The 21,301-nt window shown below is 41.2% G+C and overlaps 2 protein-coding genes across 5 annotated transcripts in view; both read left to right on the top strand.

Moving 5' to 3' along the window:
- kansl2 (KAT8 regulatory NSL complex subunit 2) overlaps positions 1-1,428 on the top strand; it is a 13,415-nt gene extending 11,987 nt beyond the window's left edge. The window contains exon 10 of one of the 3 annotated variants that reach the window (XR_004657147.1): positions 1,129-1,364. Coding sequence is in view for 1 of the 3 variants with exons in the window: in XM_034875657.1 (XP_034731548.1) it covers positions 1,129-1,221 (93 nt within the window). In the remaining 2 variants the exon portion in view is untranslated. Of the gene's footprint in view, positions 1-1,126 lie in introns of all 3 variants that reach the window. The other 2 variants (XM_034875657.1, XM_034875659.1) reach the window with 2 other exon arrangements.
- Positions 1,429-1,559: 131 nt separating this feature from the next.
- nckap5l (NCK-associated protein 5-like) overlaps positions 1,560-21,301 on the top strand; it is a 42,280-nt gene continuing 22,538 nt past the window's right edge. Inside the window, exon 1 of one of the 2 annotated variants that reach the window (XM_034875640.1) lies at positions 1,560-1,775. The gene's annotated coding sequence lies outside the window, so the exon portion shown is untranslated. Of the gene's footprint in view, positions 1,776-19,080; positions 19,399-21,301 lie in introns of those variants that run through there. The other variant, XM_034875642.1, reaches the window with a different exon arrangement.

Genomic DNA, 21,301 nt, shown 5'->3' with positions numbered 1-21,301 from the left:
TGTGCAGGGACCTCTTCATCAGCCAGAATGAACACGAGGATGATTACTGCAAGCAGAAGCTCTTCCAATGTTTAAATCACACCTGACTATTGGTTTAGGATGGATTAGGAAAAATAGGGAACCTATTTGTTAATGTCACCTCTCTGCTTGCATTAATAATGTTTTATAAAAGTGCAGCAGAACAATAAAATAGATTTGGCTGTAGTGCATCCTCAAAACCAGTGGTGGAATGTAATTAAGTACATTTACTTAAGTACTGGACTCAAAGCATAACTCTCAAAAAAAGTTAAAGGAAAAAGTTAAAGAAATTAACGCTAAGTGTGTGAAAGACAACTGGTCTTACTGGGAATTAAATCGTCCTGTTAGGTAATAAAGATAGAAACACAATTAAAAACAGCAGAGCAGTTATAGTCCAGCCACTGAATCTACTACGATAATAGAGTATTTATTAATGGAGGGAGTGTAAATGTAAGGTGATTAAAATGTAATGGTAGGTATGGATAATATAAAATACAAATTGAAGATAAATATATGAACAAATGCAGATTGCGTGTATAAACTAACATAGCTGCTAACTTACAGTCCAGGAAAAGGTAATTATAAAGTAAATACTGTGCAAGATGGAAAAGACATAGTAACTGACTGGAAAAATGAAAATGTTTGCACCTTTTCCACCCACTGCTATTGAATAGTTTAGGATGTTGGGAACAAATGTAGAAAAGATGAAATAAAATATGGCATTTCTGTTTCATGGATTCATTTGATAACTACCGCTGTTTGTATGGGTACATTGATGGAAGATGTAGATTGAAACTATTGTCTTTAAAGTGCTACACATCAGCCATCACTGGACTTTACTCACAATGTGATCTAGGACAACTGTTTTTTTAATTAATGGACAAAACATTTCAACAATAATCGCACAGTGTCAACAAACAGTAGCAAAAACAAGCCACTAAAGCGAGTCAACAAAGGAGGCAATAATGTGCGTTGTCTCCACATTCCTATGCAGTATGTCGACACAAATAAGTAGAAATGTCAGCCATTTAATGAACACAAATAATGTTTTAGCTACAACACCAGCACAGTGACGGTCCTGCTGTCCTAACTTCCTGTTCTCCCATCTAGATGGTGTCAGAGGTTGCAGGAGGTGGAGAAGAAGATGCCACTGACAATTCACTCCAAGACCTTGACTCCGCTGCAATGGATGCACCCAGATGAAGAACCTCTGCAGCATCATTATAAAGAACATGTTTCCCTTCCACAAAGACTGATGTTGAGGTCAGAACAACCTCTACAGCCCAATTCATCAAGGGTGAATTTATATAGTTTTTTCTTCTGGGTTAAAATGCCACAAAATTGTATCTAATTAGTGTCTGTTGAATGAAAGGAAACTCATTTTACATCCACAAGTAAACAATTTTATGACACTTTTGTTGAGTGTAATAATCTCCATGAGGTCAAGTGTGGAGAGAATAGTTAAAGGCACTAAAAAACACACATCCAGCTTTTTCAAAGTCAAGTTATGTTTGGCAGCATGGGGACAGCCTCTTAAAAAGATTGGGGCGGGTAATGCAATTTCATGCAATGACATCACTTTTCTCCAACCCAAAACACAGCGCCGAGGCAGAGAAAAGAAAGCGGCTGCTGCTGCAGGGAAGGGACGCTGCAACAATGAGCACGAGCTAGTTAGGTTTTACAGAAAAAGCTAGAACGTTTCTGTCGTTTAGTAAGAATGGCGCAGCGTCGGCTTCGACAGTTTCCAACCAAATGAGGTGAGTTTTGAAAGCCAGGAAAATGTCGTTTCGTGTTAGCCCGGTCGAGAGATTTGCTGGAATACCGACAGAGGCTTTTGGCATGCTGTTCATTGATTTAACAGCACCGGTAAAGTGAATGGCTGAACGGGTGTCGGAAGCTAAATGCGTGGGTATCTTTAACGTGAAACGCCCCGGTGTTTTCCAACGTTTTTGTCCGTTTGTGGGAGAAACGCAAGGGCGTAACGGTGTTACCGAGTCGAAGGGGACTCATTTCGGTGCAGGTTTTGGCTCTGTTTTTTTTGGTGGGCCTGTCCCGAGAGGAAAAAAAAGACATTTTTCTGAGCCCAATTAGGTTTTTGTTCTTCGTGAACATGCTAGCTTAAATACAGCCATGTCGCAGTTTTAGCCTCGGTTTAAGGGTTGAAACCTGAAAGGGGAACATGGAAAAGGAACTGAAATCTGAGTCAAAACTACATTTAAAAAAAAATGTTTCTTCTTACAATGATGCAAAAACAAAGCATTCTTATGATGGAAATAAAACCCAATGTGTGAAAACCTCCTTGCTGTGACTGGAGACAGTTATCTTCCACAGCCACCAGGCTTAAAGCAGAGAAATGTTGAATGAATTAAGGTGTGAACGTGTCTGGAGCTGGGATGTAGTGGAGGATAAACCACCCTGGGTCATGTAACGTGACATTAAAATTATTTCAAAGGAACATGAATCACAATTACCCTAGTCTACAACTTTGTTAGTTATTTTTACATGCTGGTTTAAAGTCCCCCTCCACTCAAATGTGCTTATTTTTGAAACACATGGATGTTTGAGCTTCACTGGGCAGAAAGATGTCTGTGGAGAGTTTGTAGAATGTTGTTTTCAAGGGAAGTGAAAGTATGAGAAAGATTTGGTGACATCTCAACTGCTTTGGAAGCTGATCGTGATCTAATCTGCAACTTTCAGCACATCAACTGAGATTAGACCTTTCAGTAAAGTCAAACACTTTCTGTGGAAAGAACAGTCTGTACATATTTGTAGGTTTTCTTAATGTGGGCAATAAAGTATAATTTCAGAAGTTTATAGTTAGGTTATTCAGTTTTGTGTGTGAAAAAAAAATCTGAGCTTTTTATATATTTTAAAGCAATGTCTAGAGGGGATCTGCATTATTAGATTATTGCAGATATTAGTTTCTGTGTATATGTTGGCAGATAAGAGTCAACATTACATAGTTTGTGCATAGTTTGAGTATTCAAGTTGATTTTTACACTGTAAAATTTTCCACTCAGGTTGTATCTTGTATCTTGAGGGTCCCTATTAAGATATGGCTTTTTAAGTTACTTTTGAATGACTTATATTTATTAGGGGTGCATGATATATCGACTTAATATCGGTATTGCAATCACGTTGCGTTGTGTTTTAGTTAAAAAGGCAGAGATTATGATATATTTGGACTAATAGTTATGATCAGAGCTGTTGAGTGGATGACAGATGGGTATGTCTAAGTTTAGTCTGGACACTGTTTTGAAACCATTAAAAAAATAATTCAAACGCTATAAGATTAAATAAAACACCCAAGAAATTCAATGAACGTATTCAAGTATGCATTAATTTCACCTGAGGAGTGTTGTATGGAATCATCCATGTTATTTTTGGGCAATTTGGTTAAAAGAAATCCATACAACTGATATAAAACACTTTAAAACGGGTCAATTAGACCTAAGGACAACACAAGGGTTAAAAATATCCAAATTAATATTGTAATATTCATATTTGATATAGCAATATCAGTGTGTGTGTGTGTGTGTGTGTGTGTGTGTGTGTTTTCTTTAACTACCAAATCCAAACCTCCACTATCGGTCAGGCTGTACACGGGAGACGTATTCAGTTTTCATCTTTTATTAGGGGTACTCCCCTCAAAGCACCGGACTGGCTGGGGGCCATGTTGCCCAGTACAGAAACTTATTTGGAGAAGTATTGGCTGTGAATACGTGTTATTGGATCATACCTCAACAATGCTGCTTTTCTCTAGTTGCCATACCCTCTGCATTTTCCGAATAGCATTCTAGTCACGAGGAGTGGATTGTTTCTCGTTTGTTTTCACATTGTGAAGGATTTTATTGGCCAATAAAACACATGCCAGTAATCTTAATAAGTTCTAGGGCCTATTAGGAGATTAAACAAGATTCAAAACATCTAAAATAATGCTCTTTAGCTATAACAGTCCTTTTTTGAAGGGGAAAAACATCCATGCTTAATGATTTGTCTGTTGGTTGAAAGCCAGATATATACGCTCATGTTGTTCTCGTCTTCTGATCAAAGACCAAACTTTAGGTCAGTAGAAATGAGAATGGAAGGATTGTTTGGAACCCTTTGCATTATAGCAGGGATGGATGGATGGAGGCTATGAAATGCTACTGTGTTGTATGTGTTTGCAGAAATGACGTACCCCTTGTGCCTTTTCCAAATTGTCTCTTGATGTCATCTTGCTTGTTTGTTGTTTTTGGCAATTTCAGACAAGTACCGTATATCATGTACACAATCCTAGATCATAGGTGTCATGGCACAAAGACCCAAAGAAACCGTGACCTCATGATTGGAACAAAGTGATGGACTCGTTTGCTGAATAACTTTTTTAGCACATGTTCGATAATAGTTTGATCTTCATCTCCAGACATGTTTTAAGGGAGTACTCCCCTGACGGATCACTGCTCTCTAGTAACATAATTAAACTCATGATCGACAGTTTAAAACAAAAAGGATCAAAATTGATGCAGCGAAACCAGATTAAAAAAAAAAAGAAGCAATTAATTCAACACATTTGCCATCCTTGTCAACACCTTTAGCCTACGTTACCCACTATGCAACGTAACCCTCATGTTGTCCTCGGGTCAAACTGACCTGTTTTTCCTATATCAATGTTCTTTTTAATTCCCCAAAATAACATGATTGATTCCACATAAAGCTCTGTGGCAAGTACAAATCTCTACTTTCATTAATTTTGGGGCGTCTTATTCAATTTGATAGCATTTACAAAAGAATGTAAGTGGTTTTAAAATAGTATTGAGTAAAAGTTGACATATTCCAGTCTGTGACTATCATCAACATCCATTCCTTTAATTTTAGTCACACTAATTCCTAATTTCTACTTTTCTAACTCAAACATAAGGTATAATTTCCTATAAATTAGGTTTATTTACCATAAATTCCCAAAATAACTGTAAAACTAAAGTTAACAAGTTAGTGTTGAAAACGTCAAAAGTGACAAGCGTTGAATATAAACGCCAGATAATTGAAAAAGGGACACAAACGTAAGGATAAAGTTAAAAACATTGATTTAAAAGCATTCAAAAAAGTGTTTATTTTGACGGGAAGATAACGGAGGGTTAAGTAGTAGCTAGTAGCGGCTAATGTAGCCTGCAGCGGGCCACGCAGGTCTGGTAAACTCACTCTTTTCTAACTCCACACCCCCAGATTATTTTTTTTAATTCTCAAACCTGTAGTCTTCAGTCTGACAACCGACACTGACTCACGTGACATCACTTCAGGCAGTGTGAGGCACCTGGAGCCGCTGAACAAGCCTTTTATAAGACTTTTTCACATATGTACTCAACTTCCCGAGACCTGTGTACATTTGGTGTTAAGTCGGTGGTTAACACATTACAAATACCCAAATATTTCTAATTGCTGTACTCAAGATGTTTCCTACGCCTGCCCACTTAGAAGCCCATTCTCAGTTTTTGTACACTGAACAGTTTAAGTTCCCACATCAAATCTGTGTCAGTTGCATCCTGGGCCAGCCTTGGCTTCTAGTGGTAACGTCTCACATTAAACTCTGATTTAAGGCGGTCTTTCCTCCTCCAGCAGATGAATGTGAACCCGTCTTCTAGCATCATCCAGTTCACAGTGCAGGTTAAACATCCAAGTGAAAAAAGAATAAGTACAACCTCTTTTGGTTAATATGAGGCAGACTTTAAAAATAAATCACTAGCTTATTCTGTTGATATGGTGTAATAATTGCTCCTTTTTTTTAGCTGATGCATGTAGCTGAAAAGCAGCTTTAAGCCGTGGAGACTGGGGAGGATTTAAGAATGAATGTGTCACATTTGGACCAATATTTGGTCAAGAACACGAGAGCCGACCGGCGCTCTGACCATCTCATCCTGAGGAATGACCTCAGGGCTGCGGAGAAATGTGGTTCCACTCAGCGCTCGCCGGATCCCGTTTACAGCCCGTGGACTCCATGTTTGAGCTCGATTGAAGTTTTTTGTGAGAGGCATCGGTCCCAGCGCAACTTTGAGATTGCATATCCAAGCTGCGCCGCATTACATCACGAAGAGCCGAGCCAGTGACTTATTCAAGGGTAATGGGCAGTATAAGTGCTTGCTCGCTCTGTTCGCCTCTAATTGTTCCCAGATGTTCTGCACGCCTTTGTGTCCCACATCTTGTTGCAGCCACAGACGGCGTTCCGACTTTATTACAGAGGGGAAACGTGGCATGGAGTAAGTGTTTAATTTGGCTGTTGGTTCTGTTTACTGGTTATAGTTATGAAGTTATTTATTAGGCGTCGTGGTCCACCACGAAACACGAAACCATACGATTTCTCCTTGTTAATAATTACACAATCGATCAGAGCAGCCAGGTATCTACCAACAAGATGTGTTATAGCCAATTTTTGCCCTTAGTATAAATAGGAACCAATCTTTGGTTCCTATTGGTGCAACCTAGAAGCACAAACAGTTTTTGACCACGCAGCGACACACACACACACACACACACACACACACAGCAACACCACACAAGCATACATAAAAGCAGTTATTAGTCTGGACTATTAACATGGAAATAAATAGAACCAATGGGGTTAATTGCAAATATGACTTGGACTGTCATTGATCAAAAAAGGTAACAAGTGCGTCAGTTACTCTACCTGTGGAAAGGCACCTCAGGGGCTTTAAGCTTGGGCTTGGCCTCTACAAGAAGAGTCCCAGAGGAAATGAAACGAGCAAGCGTTATTATGGATCCCACTTAACTTCTAGGTGAGTCCCGCCCTACGAAGCGGCCGATTGGTCGGGGTTGGGCATTGACCTAGAGTGGTCAAGGTTAGGATAGGCGATTGGTCAGGGGATAGGACCTGAACAAACGGGGTTACCGTGCGTAAGCATGGACGCCTGGCCTATAGTAGTGTGTAAATCCTGTTGAATACAGGGCCTTGCCTCAAAGTTGCGCGGGTTCCATAACATCGCAACGAGGAAGTGCCATCACAAGCAAATTCTTCTTCAGTTCTGTCAATTCATGAAGTAGATTTTTACTACGAACTGCTCTGAGTAACAAAACGCTGAGAGATTTGGCCAACTAATCACAGCTGATCGTCAACTCCTTTTGATTGATTAATTATCTCCATAAAAAAAGTTTTTACTGCTTTTCAAACTATTTGGAACAAAACCAATGAGTCAATTTTTCAATTAGTCAATTGTGATATTATTTTCTTCGATCTGCACTTTAAGTACACTTTAAGTGTGTGTACATTTACAATGACAGTTTTATTGTCATTTCTTTTGAAATAAGGCTTATTTGTTAAGCTCTAAGCCTTTTTAAGGTGTGTTTCTAACCGAGGAAGTAGAGTGTTGAACGTTTCCTGTCAAAAGTAAACAGTTGACAATTCACAATACATCATCTTCTGTTAATTTTTATACATATACTTTGTTAAGACTATTACAATTACTATATGATAAATATGGCGCGATGACTAGAAGGCTTCAATTAGACCCGGTGATCGGTATCAACCAATACTTGTGCCAGCAATGAGTGAAGTGTGGTAGGGGGTGCGCAGACAGGTCAGAGCCTTCTGCAGTCGGCCTATCTCTTCAGTACACACCCCCCCTCCCCCCCCCCGCAGGAACGAGCATGCTTTGAAGATGTGGCTAGGCTAGAGACCTCTTCTTATCAGCTATCAGTGTTATCACCCCACTATCTGATGTATGCATGCAGGTACAGTGGTTACCATGGTTATACACCAAAAGGCTTTTCAGCAGCCTCGCATCGTATTCTTTAATTACCCCCCAGCGGAGTCGGCACGATCCAACAGAGCTCACAGCGGGAGGGAGCTCTGCATCATCATCATCATCATTGTGACTGTTGACACAATGCAGATATTCAGATCAAAGGATTATTCTCTTCCTGCGTTGTCTCTTCCTAGCTGAGTGGGATTATTAGTATGCATCAGCAGAAGAAGAAGCGACGGCCTCGTGCTCTCCATGCGCGTGATTCAGTGTGCCCGTGGAATCCCCGTAGTATACGAGACTACGAGCTCGCACTCCAAATCCACCCTACAGAGGAATCTGCGGTCATGCAAACATTGAAGTTGGCAAAAGCCTGCTTCAGCCGCTGTAGCTGCAACAAACATTCAATTCATCAGTCCGGCCAAAGAAAATACGGCGAGGAATGTAGCTTGAATCAATTCAAGCAAACAAGTGGGGTCCCCACCGCGCCCTGTTTGGCCAAAACAGGGTTAAACGGCCATCGTTTGTTTCGGTTCTTATGAAGAGCGATCTGTTGGGACTGTGTAGATGAAGAGTAACGGCGACAGTGGGAGGTTTTGGTCTTATGTTCAGGCTGTCTTGTATCCGAACACTGTTCCTTTGTGCACCCCTGCAGTTGATTCCCGCTTTGTCTTGAAATAAAGTTGTTATTGAGGAGCTTTGTGCTCCCCCCGCCCACCCCTTCAATCCCCAAACCCTCTCCCACAAGGTGCTTTAGTGGGCTGCTGCTGCAGTGTATTCTCCTGAGCTTCCTGTTTCAAAACTCAAACCTGTATTTTATGTGTATAAAAAACACCAGCACTCTTCCCAGGGAGGTGGCGTTTGTCGGCGTAATGGAGAGCAGATTGTTTGGGGGCTTAAATAAGGATCTCCATATATAACCCTCCATGTTATCTTTGATTCTGTACCATAAATAGGTCTTCCTCTTGGCCAGACCTTGGGAAAAGGATGTGGATGAGGAGTGTGCCCGACTCCTGGTTGTGTTTGAGGCGCTGCGGCTGGAGGCCAGATGTGGCCAGATGTGGAGACACTGCCCGTCGCCAAACCGCGCCCGCTCCTCCCTTCCCTTCTTTTATCTGGTGTCATCGTTGGCTGTATCATAAAGTTCAACGTGAAGCTCTCGGTAGCTCACCTAGCTTCAGGTATTCATAGAAATAGGGTTTACTGATCCAGCTCATGACTGGAGTACTCAATGGTGGAAAGTAACCAAAAGTGTAGTAAAGTGTAGTACTCAAGTACTGTTCTGCAGTATTGAGTATTTCCATTTTCTGCTACTTTATATATCTACTCCACTACATTTCAGAGGGAGGTATTGTACTTTTTTACTCCACTAACTGCATTTATTTAATACCTTTTAGTTACTTTGCAGATTCAGAAAATGATACAAATCATGAACAACAACTACTTGATGTAATATTATAGATAAAGATAATTTACAATATTATTTACCGATGGGGTTACCCAGGAATGTACATAGTAATTAAAACAAGCTCCATCTCTTATATTATTCTCAAATGGGCCGTTCTGCACAATGAGTATGTTACATTTTTACTTTAAGTTTAATTTTGAATTTCTGACTTTTACTTAAAAAAAGAGTATCTCTACACTGTGGTATTGGTACTTTTACCTAAAGACTTATTTAAAGTTCTTATCCCTGTTTGACCTTCTAGTTTGTGTTTTTGTCTCTTCAGTGGTGACAGTCTCTTCAAGTGAACGTCATTATTAATTCTCTATTTTTGATTCCATAGACATAGCAACTTTTTCACAGGTCTTATTTGTATTTTTGAGTCTTGTTTGGATTTTTTTTGTTGAAGAAATTGTAAAACAGATGAGTGTTTTGTTTTATTCACGAGTCCCATCAGAAAACTGGAATCCTGTCTTGACTCAGGAATAAAAGAAATGTCATTTACTACTAAACTAAAAATGCACTATATCATAGAGGTTACACGGTTCCCCTGTTTCTATCCCTGCAGCTCTTTATAACTGAATAGGGGGGCGGACGCTCAGGCTGTGGGGACTTGGCTTGGGAACGGGGAGGTGTCACGGTTCAGGTCCCCGCATGGACCAAGTATGGGTGCCAGTTTGCCTCCTGGACACTCTTGAGGTGCCTTTGAGCAAGGCATCAAACCTCCAATTGCTTGAGGCCCCATCCTGTTTTAGGCAGCCCCCTCGCTCTGACATCGCTCCAGACATATTGCCTGTGGATGGGTCCTGGTCCGTTTTATCAGTGAGCTGATTGGTCAGTGGTTGCTAGGACTGCGACAGTATGCTTTTGTCCCGATTTGATTCTTTGACCATACATGTCTGCCGATTCCACATGTACTGCGATTTTTATTAATTGCTTGATTCTAGAAGGATTGCGATTTGATAGTATTGAGCAGCGGCGTATTGAACCAACACCGGGCCCTTCAGCTGCAGTATCAAGGCGGGCCCCCCTCCTACAGCATGGGATGACGGCTTAATGTCCATGAATAGGACACAATAGGATCATGGAGACACAGCATATGAGATGAGATGACTGACAAAATCAGGAGTGGCCTACACGCACCACAACAACACACACTGCTCACCGCTAGTAACGCGTCTGGTATTTATTGATACGACTTTCAAACAAAAGTAGAATAATACACTTCTAGAGACAATACATCATGACACATTTCAAAAAACGTATCGTTTTCTAAGAAGAATGGACATCACATGTCAGTCAGTGAGCCCGACCTTTAGTTCATTTGTAAAGAAGAACATGACATGGATTGCCTGCATTTTCTGCTTTGGCTCGGTTTTGCTGGAAACAGAAATGATGTCACTGTTGGCGCCATAAACGTAACATATTTAGGTCAATCATTGGTTAAAAACAATAACACAAAAGGATAGATTCTAGGGTAAAATAATCTATTTTCAAAATCCTTGCACACATAAATTTACTATTTTTTTTCTTCTTCTCCAACTATTAGTTGTCGTGCTGTTTTGACATGATTGGATCTGCAGCAACGTGGTGATCTGCCCAGGTTACCGTGGTGATAGAAATGAGTTGGCCTCATAATTCCAGAAAAGCGGAAGAATTCTTGGATGACCCTGTAATCTGGCTTGGTGGTAGTTTTAGACTTACTGGATGGACATGATGGCTCTTTAGGACCTGGACTAACTTGTCTGGCCTCCTCACCAGCGGGTCTTGTTCAAACCTCAACGTGTTTTCCATATCCGGGTTCAGCAGTTTTGTGCGACTGTGACTTGCTGAGGAATCAAAGTATTACAGACGTTTGCTGACACACGTGGAAATAGGAAGTAATGAAGTACAAATACTTTGTTACTGTACTCAAGTTGATTTTTCAAATGTTTTTGCTTCACTATTTATTTGAATGCAGACTTTTTACTTTTACTCCTTACATTTTAACATGAATATCGGTACTTTCCGCTCCTTACATTTTACAAAATTGGCTCGGCTCAGATGTTCAGCGGGATATCTGGTAAATATTGATATTATTTCTCCTTGATCTACTAATCGACACATCGTTTCAGCTGAAACCCGGAGCAGAAACCCGGAGCAGATGGACAGACACAGAGCTGGAGCAGAGTCAAAGTAGGACACTTTTTAATAGGACACATTAACTTTATAGGTTATCAGACAAATAATACGCTGATACAGTTAATCTGCAAACTGCCAAAATACCAATAATCATCATCAGGGCCAATAATCGGCCTACCACTAGTAATTTCTTGTGGCTTTGCGTCTGTTGCCCAAACAGCTAAGACCAGCCAGCCCCCGTTGATGGCTCACTGGCTTCAACTCCCGACTTCCTAATGAAGGCCGACTGAGCCGAGGCTTCATGCAAATTAACGCAAGAGGCCTTCACGGACACCACCGGGGTGTTTATAGCCCCGGCTTAAAACCCAGGCCTGAGTGTCACGTTTCTTGTTGGTGGATTAGCTCTGCATCCTCACATGGAGCTGTGGCCATCGCAGCCCGTTAAACTGTCGGCCCCTCAATGGAGGTTTGTACCCCTTCAGTCTGATTTACAGCTCTAATTCAGAGCTTCTCCGACCTGACCACAAACATCTAGCGGGGGACCATCTGCTAACGGATCCTTGCTCTCTGTATCTTAACGAGGCGCGCCTGCAACTAACCATTGTTATTATGAGTTAGTTTGCCAGTTGTAATAAAATGTCATAGAACAGGGAAAAATGAAGATGAAGTCTTCAGGTCGTCTGTTTTGTCCAACCAACAGTCCATATTGAACACAATATTTACCACAAAGAAATGCTGTGTTTGAAGTTGCCCATTATAATTATAACATTAGCCCAATGTGACTGTTGTTATTTAAATCACTTGTTGTCCAACCGACAGTCCGAAAGCTATTCGCTTTACGATCATTTATGAAATTGAAAAGCGTCAAATACTTTGAAATTCAGAAGCCGGAACCAGAGAAAAAAACAAACCGCTGGCGAATAAATTCCATTCCATCAGCTAATTGGTTAATGGACGTTCCAGCTCTAATCTTTTTACTGTTTGGATGATATTGTTCTGTTTTTGGGGGTTGAAGGATTCCCTGTATCCCTCCTTATGTAACCAGGACAGGATGACAACTCCCTTCATGTCCACATTACCGTTGCGTTTTAGAGTTGGTGAAGATCTTCACTTGAGGGGAAAGTGGATGGCGGAGGGAGGTGACAAAAGGCCTTTTATGTTGCGAGTTCTCCTCGTTCCCTTGTGTTAGCTCCAGGGCACCATGTGACCGGCTCTCATTCAGGTCATGTTCAGCCTTTGACCCTCTTAGAAGGGAGTCCCTCAATGTCCCATTCATGCCTTACAGATGTCTGTGTGCGTTCACGTCTTACACAACAGAGGTATGACCCTCCCCTGACAGCCCTTCATTCAAGTGATGTAAGTAGTTTATAGTTTCTGTGCTGCATTAGTGACAAGACTGAAGACTGTTCTTAGAACAATACTGAGATGCTTGAATTAACATTGAAACAGTGTATAACTTGCTGTAATCCTTCCTCTCTGTTTCCAGAGTGTTGTGCTCATTTTCAATTAGATTTGGAGGTGGAAAGGTTGGTGTAGCAATAAAAGCAAACAATTCCTTCAAACTACAGTATATACAAGATATGATAGAGGTGTTTTATTCCTTCGCTCTAATACGACCAATATGAGCCGTTCATATATTAGTATTCCTAGCAGTGGCAGGAAATACGATCCACAGGAGCGTCTTCCATCCTCCAATCATGACTGATCTCATGAAACGGCGTATGTATGTCACGCCAATTCGTATGGCATTATTTGCGTGTTTATCCAGACGCGTTTATAAATGCTTTTTGGCTTCCATTGACCTCCATTACCTTGCTTGTGAATTTGCGCCGTAGTGAGTAGTATGAGTAGGCCAAGCCTGTTTACGCCCGCTGTTTACAGCGTGGACATACATGGGCATAGTACAAAATGCGTACCGATAACACGCCACTTGGCTTAACCCTTGTGTTGTCCTTCGTGTCACGGGGACTTGTTTATTTTATTTACATTTTATATTAGCGTGGCGTTGTGCTTCGGGGGTCCCTGGGGCCTTTTTCATTTCATGTCGACTGCCGTCGAGGCCTTGCCCTTTGGGTCTCGTATCACAAAAATACAATTGAATACAGGAGGGTCTCTGGGACCTGAAGGACAGCACAAGGGTTAGCAAAGTTGGCATGTGTGTTCACGCAAAGTCATGACACCAGGTTGTCATATCTGAGGCTACATTTCCACTGCTACAATTGGGTTTTAAGCAGTGTATTGAACCAGAAGCAATTTCAGGGGTTTTAGCTCCAGTAGGAGAACAAACCTCACACCCAAACCTCATATATCTAAACCGGAGGCAGCATGTATGCTCCACCTGTTGCTGATAGTTGCCATGGTAAGATTAGTATCTTAGTCTCAGAGATTGAGAGGTAATAAGACCCAATCAGGCGGCGACTCCTTGGCGTCAGTGTTGCCAAAGGGCTCCGTTTGCGGCCGCTGAGACGGCATCACAACCCCGGAGGTTCCAAACCAGAACGGCTCAGACGTGTTTCCAAATGTCTCGGTTTAGGGGCTCAGAAACGCCAGAGCAGGGGGAATGAGAGGTGGAAATGTAGCAAAAGGTATTAACTTTTGAACCAAAACATAGAAATGTAAATGTAGCCTTCGACAGCGAAACGGTCACAGTTTGGTTAGGTTATAGGCACAAAAACTACTTACCCCTCATGTTGTCCTCCATGTTGTCCTATATCAGTGTTCTTTTTAATTCCCCAAAATAACATGATTGATTCCACATAACGCTCTTTGCCAAGTACAAATCTCTACTTTCATTAATTTTGGGGCGTCTTATTCAATTTTTATAGCATTTGAAAAACAAACGGAAGTGTTTTTGAAATAGTATTGAGTAAAAGTTGACATATTCCAGTCTGTGAGTATAATCAATCATCCTTATCATCCTTTAATTTTAGTCTAAATAGTTCCTAATTTATAGGTATAATATCCTATAAAGTTAATAAGTTTGTGTTTACTAACTTAAAAAGTTAAAGATTTTGATGAAAAGCCTCAATAGAAGGGTTGATTTTAAATGTTGATGGGAAGACAACACGAGGGTTAAGACTAGAAAAAGTTTTTGGTTTGGGTTCAAAACATTTGTTACGTTACGCATGTAACTTAAAACGGGATGAAGTTCCGTAAAGTTAGATAAACTCTGTTTCAGGTCCCCCCACCCCTGTCCCCTGGGTGAAAGTCCTTATGGGGTCCTTTTTCAAAGGACAGTCTCAAAAGCATAATGTGTTTGCAAAGTGCCATGGACCGGAATGTTGAAGTACATGAACTCTTCAAGCGAGAGTTGAAGCTTTGTGGCTTGTGGTTGCAGGAAACGCACACAACCTCCTGGGTAGTTCACTGCTGGGGTTTCACGTTTTACTTTAAAGTGTTGCAGTGATGTTTCCTGTTTACAGTCAGGTAAACGGGACTCCCATGCATCGATACGGACAGATGAGTCTGATCTCCGGTTACATAATTGTCCAGCTCAAGGGGACGTCGGGTTGTTTTTCACCAAAAGTTGAATCGGACTCAGCTTTTTGCTGCGGGCATTCAAAACAAGAGAAGACGGAAAGACCTGCGTTGTTAGCGGACTGTCTGAGGACGACTGAGAGCCAGCCGGTGTCTCCTTAACCCTCGTGTTGTCTTCCGTCAAAATTGAAAATCAACACTTTTGTTGACGCTTTTTATCAATGTTTGGAACTTTTTTTTTAACCTTTTCAACACTATGTAAAACTAACTTATTAACTTTAGTTTTACAGTTATTTAGGAATTTCCGGCCAATAAACCTCATTTATAGGAAATTATACCTAATGTTTGAGTTAGAAAAGCAGAAGTTAGGAAGTATTGAGAATAAAATTAAAGGAATGGATGTTGATGATAATCATAGACTGGAATATGTCAACTTTTACTCAATACTATTTCAAAAACACTTCAATTTGTTTTTTCAAATGCTATAATATTGAATAAGACGCCCCAAAATTAATGAAAGTAGAGATTTGTACTTGGCAAAGAAACATGTTATTTTGGGGAATTAAAAAGAACATTGATACAGGAAAACGGGTCAGTTTGACCCGAGGACAACATGAGGGCTAGAGTATAAGCGTTATGAACGATCAAACCATCTTCACCTTTACCAAATCGCCTGAAAACGACACCAGGTTTCTACGTTGTAACGATTAAACAGACCTCTACAAACGACTGAGATGGACAGCATAGCGCTGCATTAGTTAGCCAGCAGCTAACTTCCTTATAACATTCAAATCCTAAAGTGTAATACCCATTGAACAAATATTTGAATATTCAGATCCAGCCCTAAAGGTTAAACCCTATAAAAGATCCCCTCCTCATATGCTTTCGGTGGAAGAGATGGGGGACATGGGGCAGGTTGTCTCTGTTTTGCAGCCACTAGGTGGACACAGATTAGAGGCCTGGCCATGACATCAGACTGGCCAGGACGGCCATATGTGTTCAGTAATTAGAGGATAAATCCTCACTGGACACAAGCTCTTTTGATCTTGCTAATTTTTGATGTGAAGCTCCGCGTCTGTCCTCTGTTCTCTTCTTTCATGTGGTTCATCCTTGATGACCGGTGACGTTTTTTGTCTTCGGGGTTTCCCCTGATTCTTTTTGTTTTGAAATCTCCCCTTCTCTCATTTCACCAGTAGTGGAGGAAGTATTCAGATATTTTACTCAAGTTAAAGTACTATATACACTATACTTTAAAATCATGCATTCAAAATCTTACTTAGGTAAAAGTATGTATCAGCAAAATCTACATAAAGCATGAAAAATCAAAGTAGTGATTGTGTAGTAACGTGTCCCCTGTCAGTGCGTTCCTCTTCTGTCTGATGTTTCTGGATTAATATAATTAATATTTCTGCTAGTTTATGTTGTATTTTACTGCTGTAGATGTTTCAGGTTGTGTTCATTTAAACTCCTTTTACATACTGTAGTTTCTACAGCCATGCATCATATTTTATAAGATCATCACTGTCCTGTAAGAAGTAAAAAAATCTTTTCACGGTGTCAGAAAAACAGTTTTCAGCTTTGTGACAAATCATGTAGTGGAGTAGAAGTACGTTTGCCTCTGAGATGTAGTGGAGTTCAAGGATAAAGTAGCATGAAATGAAATATACTGAGTACCTTGAAATTGGTCCTTAAGTATTGTACTTCATAGAGACTCTTATATTCTGCTGGGAATCTGGAACAAGTTGTATACTCGCCAAACTGGCTCGACTGTTAAGGTCAAAAGTAATTGAGAATAGCTTAAAACAACTGCCATTCATGTGGGCCCCCCCGGGGCACTGGTTTCTGACTGTAGGTCGGTTGCGGGGGCAAAGTCCATTCAGGTCAGTTCTCTTGTCGACTCAATTAGGGTCAAATTAAGAAAAGGTCAACTTTGAAATGAGTACATATAGATCTGCTTGCTATAAAGAAAGGTTTATGGGAATTTTTTTATCCTTCCGTTATTACTTTTATGGGATTTTCCTCCCACAATCAAGCCATTGAACCGGTGTTTTTCCTCCTGTTGTTGTTGCCGTGGCGCCTAGTCACTTTGTCATCAGACTGGGTTTAGCGTGTCTGGCGTGTCTGAGGATGATGTGGCTTCATTAACAAGGAGAGCAGATGAGTCACACAGGGTGATAAACCACACGGAGACACTCGCAGCGGAGAAACCCTTCATTCTGCTGACCGGTTTAGACACGACGGCGTTCAGTTGGAACACGCCACTGCTGGAATACTCATCCCCCGCGTCGTCACTGCATGTGAGAGAGTTACTGTACAAGAGCCGGCACTAACTGTCGGCTGATTTGATTAATCCATCGGTTGATTGACAACGTAATTGCAGAGCATTTTTTGATGAATTATTAAGTTTCAGTCATTTCCAGCTCACATGTGAAGATTTAATGATTTCCATTGTTGTCTGAGACAAACTAATGAACTGAACATCTTTGGGTTTTGGACTAATGGACGGACAAAAAAGGCAATCTGAATAAGACACTTTAAGATGAAATAGTTATTTGATACCTTTCTGATAATCGGGTAATAATAATTCAAGTTTTCAGGCAAAATCTACCAAATATTTATTCCAGCTTCTGACATGTGAGGCTACTTTCAGATCCGATCGTAAATAGAGTATATTTGGGGTTTTTGGACTGCTCCAAAAATAGGTTTTAGTCATTATTTTAGAGGCCAAGTTATTGACAAAATGATCAGCAGGTTAATCTACGGCTGCAACCAACGATTATTTTCATATCAGTTAATCTTCCATTTAACTTCTCAATTAATCGTTTTAAATAAAAAATGTCAAAAGAGTGAAAGGTTCCTGCTCTAACACTCAAACACAAAAATATTCACTAGATATGACAAAGAGAAGCAGCAAAGGATCACATTGGAGAAACGTTTAAATCATATAATGAAAAGTGACTTGATTATCATAATAAAGTATTTTCCTGACACATATTCCGCTGATTGACTAATTGTTGCAACTTTAGATTAAATGATAATGAATTGCTTTGTTGAAATCATTTTGTAAAGCAAAGATGCTATAAATGAGCTTGTTGTGGGAAGGTTTTGTGTGTTTCACATCCGTGTACAGCCCGACCGACACTGGATGTTTGAGCCCGATATGTCGAAAAGGGATGAAGAGATATATTTAAATCCAAAGAAATAATGTGATCAAACAAACTTGATCTAGTCGGGCTCTTGATCCTGTAGATCTGTTTTTTTAAACCCTTGTGTTGTCTTCCCGTCAACCATGCAACTTTGTGTTTTTCTGGGTTGAAATTTTGTTGTTCTTTTTCTACACTTTTCACAAGTTTTTTGTCAATTTTATTCAAATTGTTTTGTCACTTTTCTGCCTTTTTAAAAAATTATGTTTTAGTAAATTTTTTAACAATTTCTTTGTCACTTATTCCAGTGTTTTTAGATGTTTTTTTTGTTACTTTTTCCCTTTTATTTGTCACTTTTTCAGCATTTAAAAAAAGATTGTTTTTGTTACTGCTCTTTGTAGTTTTTTCAACATTCACGTTCTTTTGAGATATAGAAAGTTTTTGGAAACCAGTCAAATTAGACCCGAGGATAACACAAGGGTTAATTGTGACATTTTAGTGTAAAAATCATCTTGTCGGCCCCCTCTGCTGGGCAAACTCCGTCCCTGGTTTTTAAATGCCCTTCAACCAGCCGAAACACACCGATATTTCAATTATATTGGTGTCGATCTACTTGTCATATGTAATAATAAATTCAATACCTCTTGGCTTTAGTCAAAAGTAACGGCCCACCACTTTTCCCTATTTTCTAGCATTTTATAAAACAAAACATGACTCAATAACCAAACTAATGGTTAGTTGCAGCCCTGTTTTATTCTGTGACTGTTGTGTTTCTCCGCGCAGCCTCACAATCCAACACTTATCACCACTGTGATATAGAAAGACAATCCTCTTAGCACAGAGCCAGTTTTCTTTCTAGGCCACTGAATGGCTCTTTGCACGAGTCCTGTCAGTTCAGCCCGCCTGTCGGATATCCTCTCTCTGTTAAGTTCCTTTGTCCGCTACGTGGTAGTAGGGTCTCTTTTTGACACACAACCCCCCTCTCCACCTCTTTATGGGCCTGGTGAGGCAGCTGCAGGGTTAATGTTTAGCAGCAGCAGCAGTAGACAGGCAGGAGTTGTAGGAGGAGGAGGGGGGGGGGGGGGAGAAAGCGGCAGAGAGGTGGGGGCTGGTCCACAGCTGTTATAGTAGGCAGGGTCTATTGGGGTAGGAAGCCTGGCTCACTCGCCCTGGAACAATGGGAGACATGGCAGCCTCTGCAGACAGCACAGACACACACAATGCTCATGCCCAAGGACGGGCCTTTCTCTAGCTGAAGCTCAGAGGAAACCGGCTTCCTCGCTCCACTCGCAGGGTGACGGCACTTTTACCAGGGAGGAAAATAATCTCCTCCTCCGCCGGAAAACAAATGTAAGGTTGTCGCTCTCTTTTTTCTTCTTCTTCTGCTGCCTTACATTTCGATCTGCTGTGCAGAGAGCTCTGGATGCGCTGACTGGATGACTGAAAAGGCAGCAGGAGGAAGGTGAGCTGACCCAAAATGTGTACTTGATGGGGGGGGGTTGTGAATACTGATTGAGTTTATACAGCTGACATGATGTTTCCTGGGCTTCTCGCTGTGTTTCCCTGTTGTTTAAAGCGGATTTTGACTTGTACGAGAATGAAGTACTATGACAGAGAGGGAACATTTGTTAAGTGAATTTTAATGGTGCTGACTTGACTTGAATGGACTTGATGACTCTTATTGTGTATGTGTGTGTGTGTGTGTGTTCGCTGATAACCCTGAGCTAGCTTATATTTTAGGAGCTCTGTAATCACCCACTGTTGGTTTTTATTTTGGCTGAACCAACAGAGAATGATGTTGGCTGGTTTGGGTTGCAGCGAACAATGTGTCGTAAATCTGCCAAATGTGTGCGGCGGTGGTGGATTCTGGTTGACGAAACTAAAATCCCAGTTTGTGTTGTGTGAGAGATGGAGGAGCCGGTGCTGTGTTTCCTCCCTGGGTGCGGAGGTCGCCTGGCCCACATTTGAAGAAGGATCCCTGCAATCAGAATGATTGCATGCATGGCGCCCTTCCAACCTTTCATGCCTTTTGGGAAAGGGCGCTCTCTTTCCCCTCCTCCATCCCATCCCTCCCCCACCGTCTCCGCTCCTCATCCCAAATATTTCTTGTGTACGATTGGTCTCGGTTCTTATAGCCAAACATCAGACAGGAAGCAGCACCGAGGGAGCTCCCCCAGCCTGATTCTGTCTCACCCACGTCCCTCCTCCTCTCTGATATTTATCTGCATCTGTATTAATGATGCAGACAATCGTGTGGTGATGGTGTGTCTGCACCAACAACAAAAAAAACGACTTTGGCCTACATTCTCCGTCTTCCCCCAATCTTCACATTTTCAGTCTTCCCCCGATCTTCTTTAAATCCAACATGTGAGGATTCAGGCTTTTGTCACATTGTTTACATCTGCCGCCTACACACTTTGCCCACACAGCAAGAACTTCAATCTGCGCCTTGCCCAGATTGACAGATGGAAAGGGTGCTGTTTGACATATCCTGAGACGGCCTTGCCTTTGCCAAATCCCCAAGAGTGCGACTGACATGATTTAAGAAGCTTTTGTGCATTTCTTCTCTCTGTTTCGGCTGAGTCGCCTTTTAAAATATTTTTTTTCGTCCCTCATTCTATAAATCTCATCTGCTGCATCCTCTTCTGCAGCCTCCCACCAAACCTCTTTGAAAATGTGGCTCAATATTTCATTTCCTCAGCGTCCAGCCATCAAAAATCAAGGTCTGTCCTATGTAAATAATTACGGGCGATGTGCAATCATCAAGGTCTCTCATTCTTTTTTTTCTTTTCGGAGCACTTTATCTGCAATCTTTGTCATCTTGCTCTCGTGAAACACAGATCACGGTCTTGTTTCTTTTCCCAGAACCGGGCGTACCGAGGATGACACTGCCAGACCAGATGATCTGCGCTCGCTCTAATAAAACCCAGATTGCGAGGGCAGACGCTCAGCGGCTCTAATCCCATTTCAGATTGACAAGTCTAAAAGGATCAGGCCGTGTTACTTTTGGAAATGAAGAGTTAATGCTGCGGCTCGGCGTCTAAACATATCTGAAGTGGTCAGACAACACTCTGAAGAGACGCTGCAGCAGACGGAGCGTCCCATTTAGGTTTGAAAATGAAAGTGAACATAATTAACAGGGGACTGTTAATGGGGAATCCCACATTAGGCTGAAAAGCTACCAAGAAATCGTTGTGTGGCAGCCAGCGTGCAAAGTCCTCCGTTATCAGAAAGACATGAAAGCAGAGTTCTTAAATGCTGTCTGCTGAATTATTCATCCATCTTTCTTTCATTACACTTTACAATGATTCAGAGATGAAAGGGAAGACGAGGGGAGCGAGATAAGGTGGTGTGGGGGGGGGGGG

Source organism: Etheostoma cragini, chromosome 7 (assembly GCF_013103735.1).
Source record: "Etheostoma cragini isolate CJK2018 chromosome 7, CSU_Ecrag_1.0, whole genome shotgun sequence".
Taxonomy (NCBI): Eukaryota; Metazoa; Chordata; class Actinopteri; order Perciformes; family Percidae; genus Etheostoma; species Etheostoma cragini.
The sequence above is the reverse complement of the archived record's forward strand: the minus strand, read 5'-3'. Positions and strand labels throughout refer to the sequence as shown.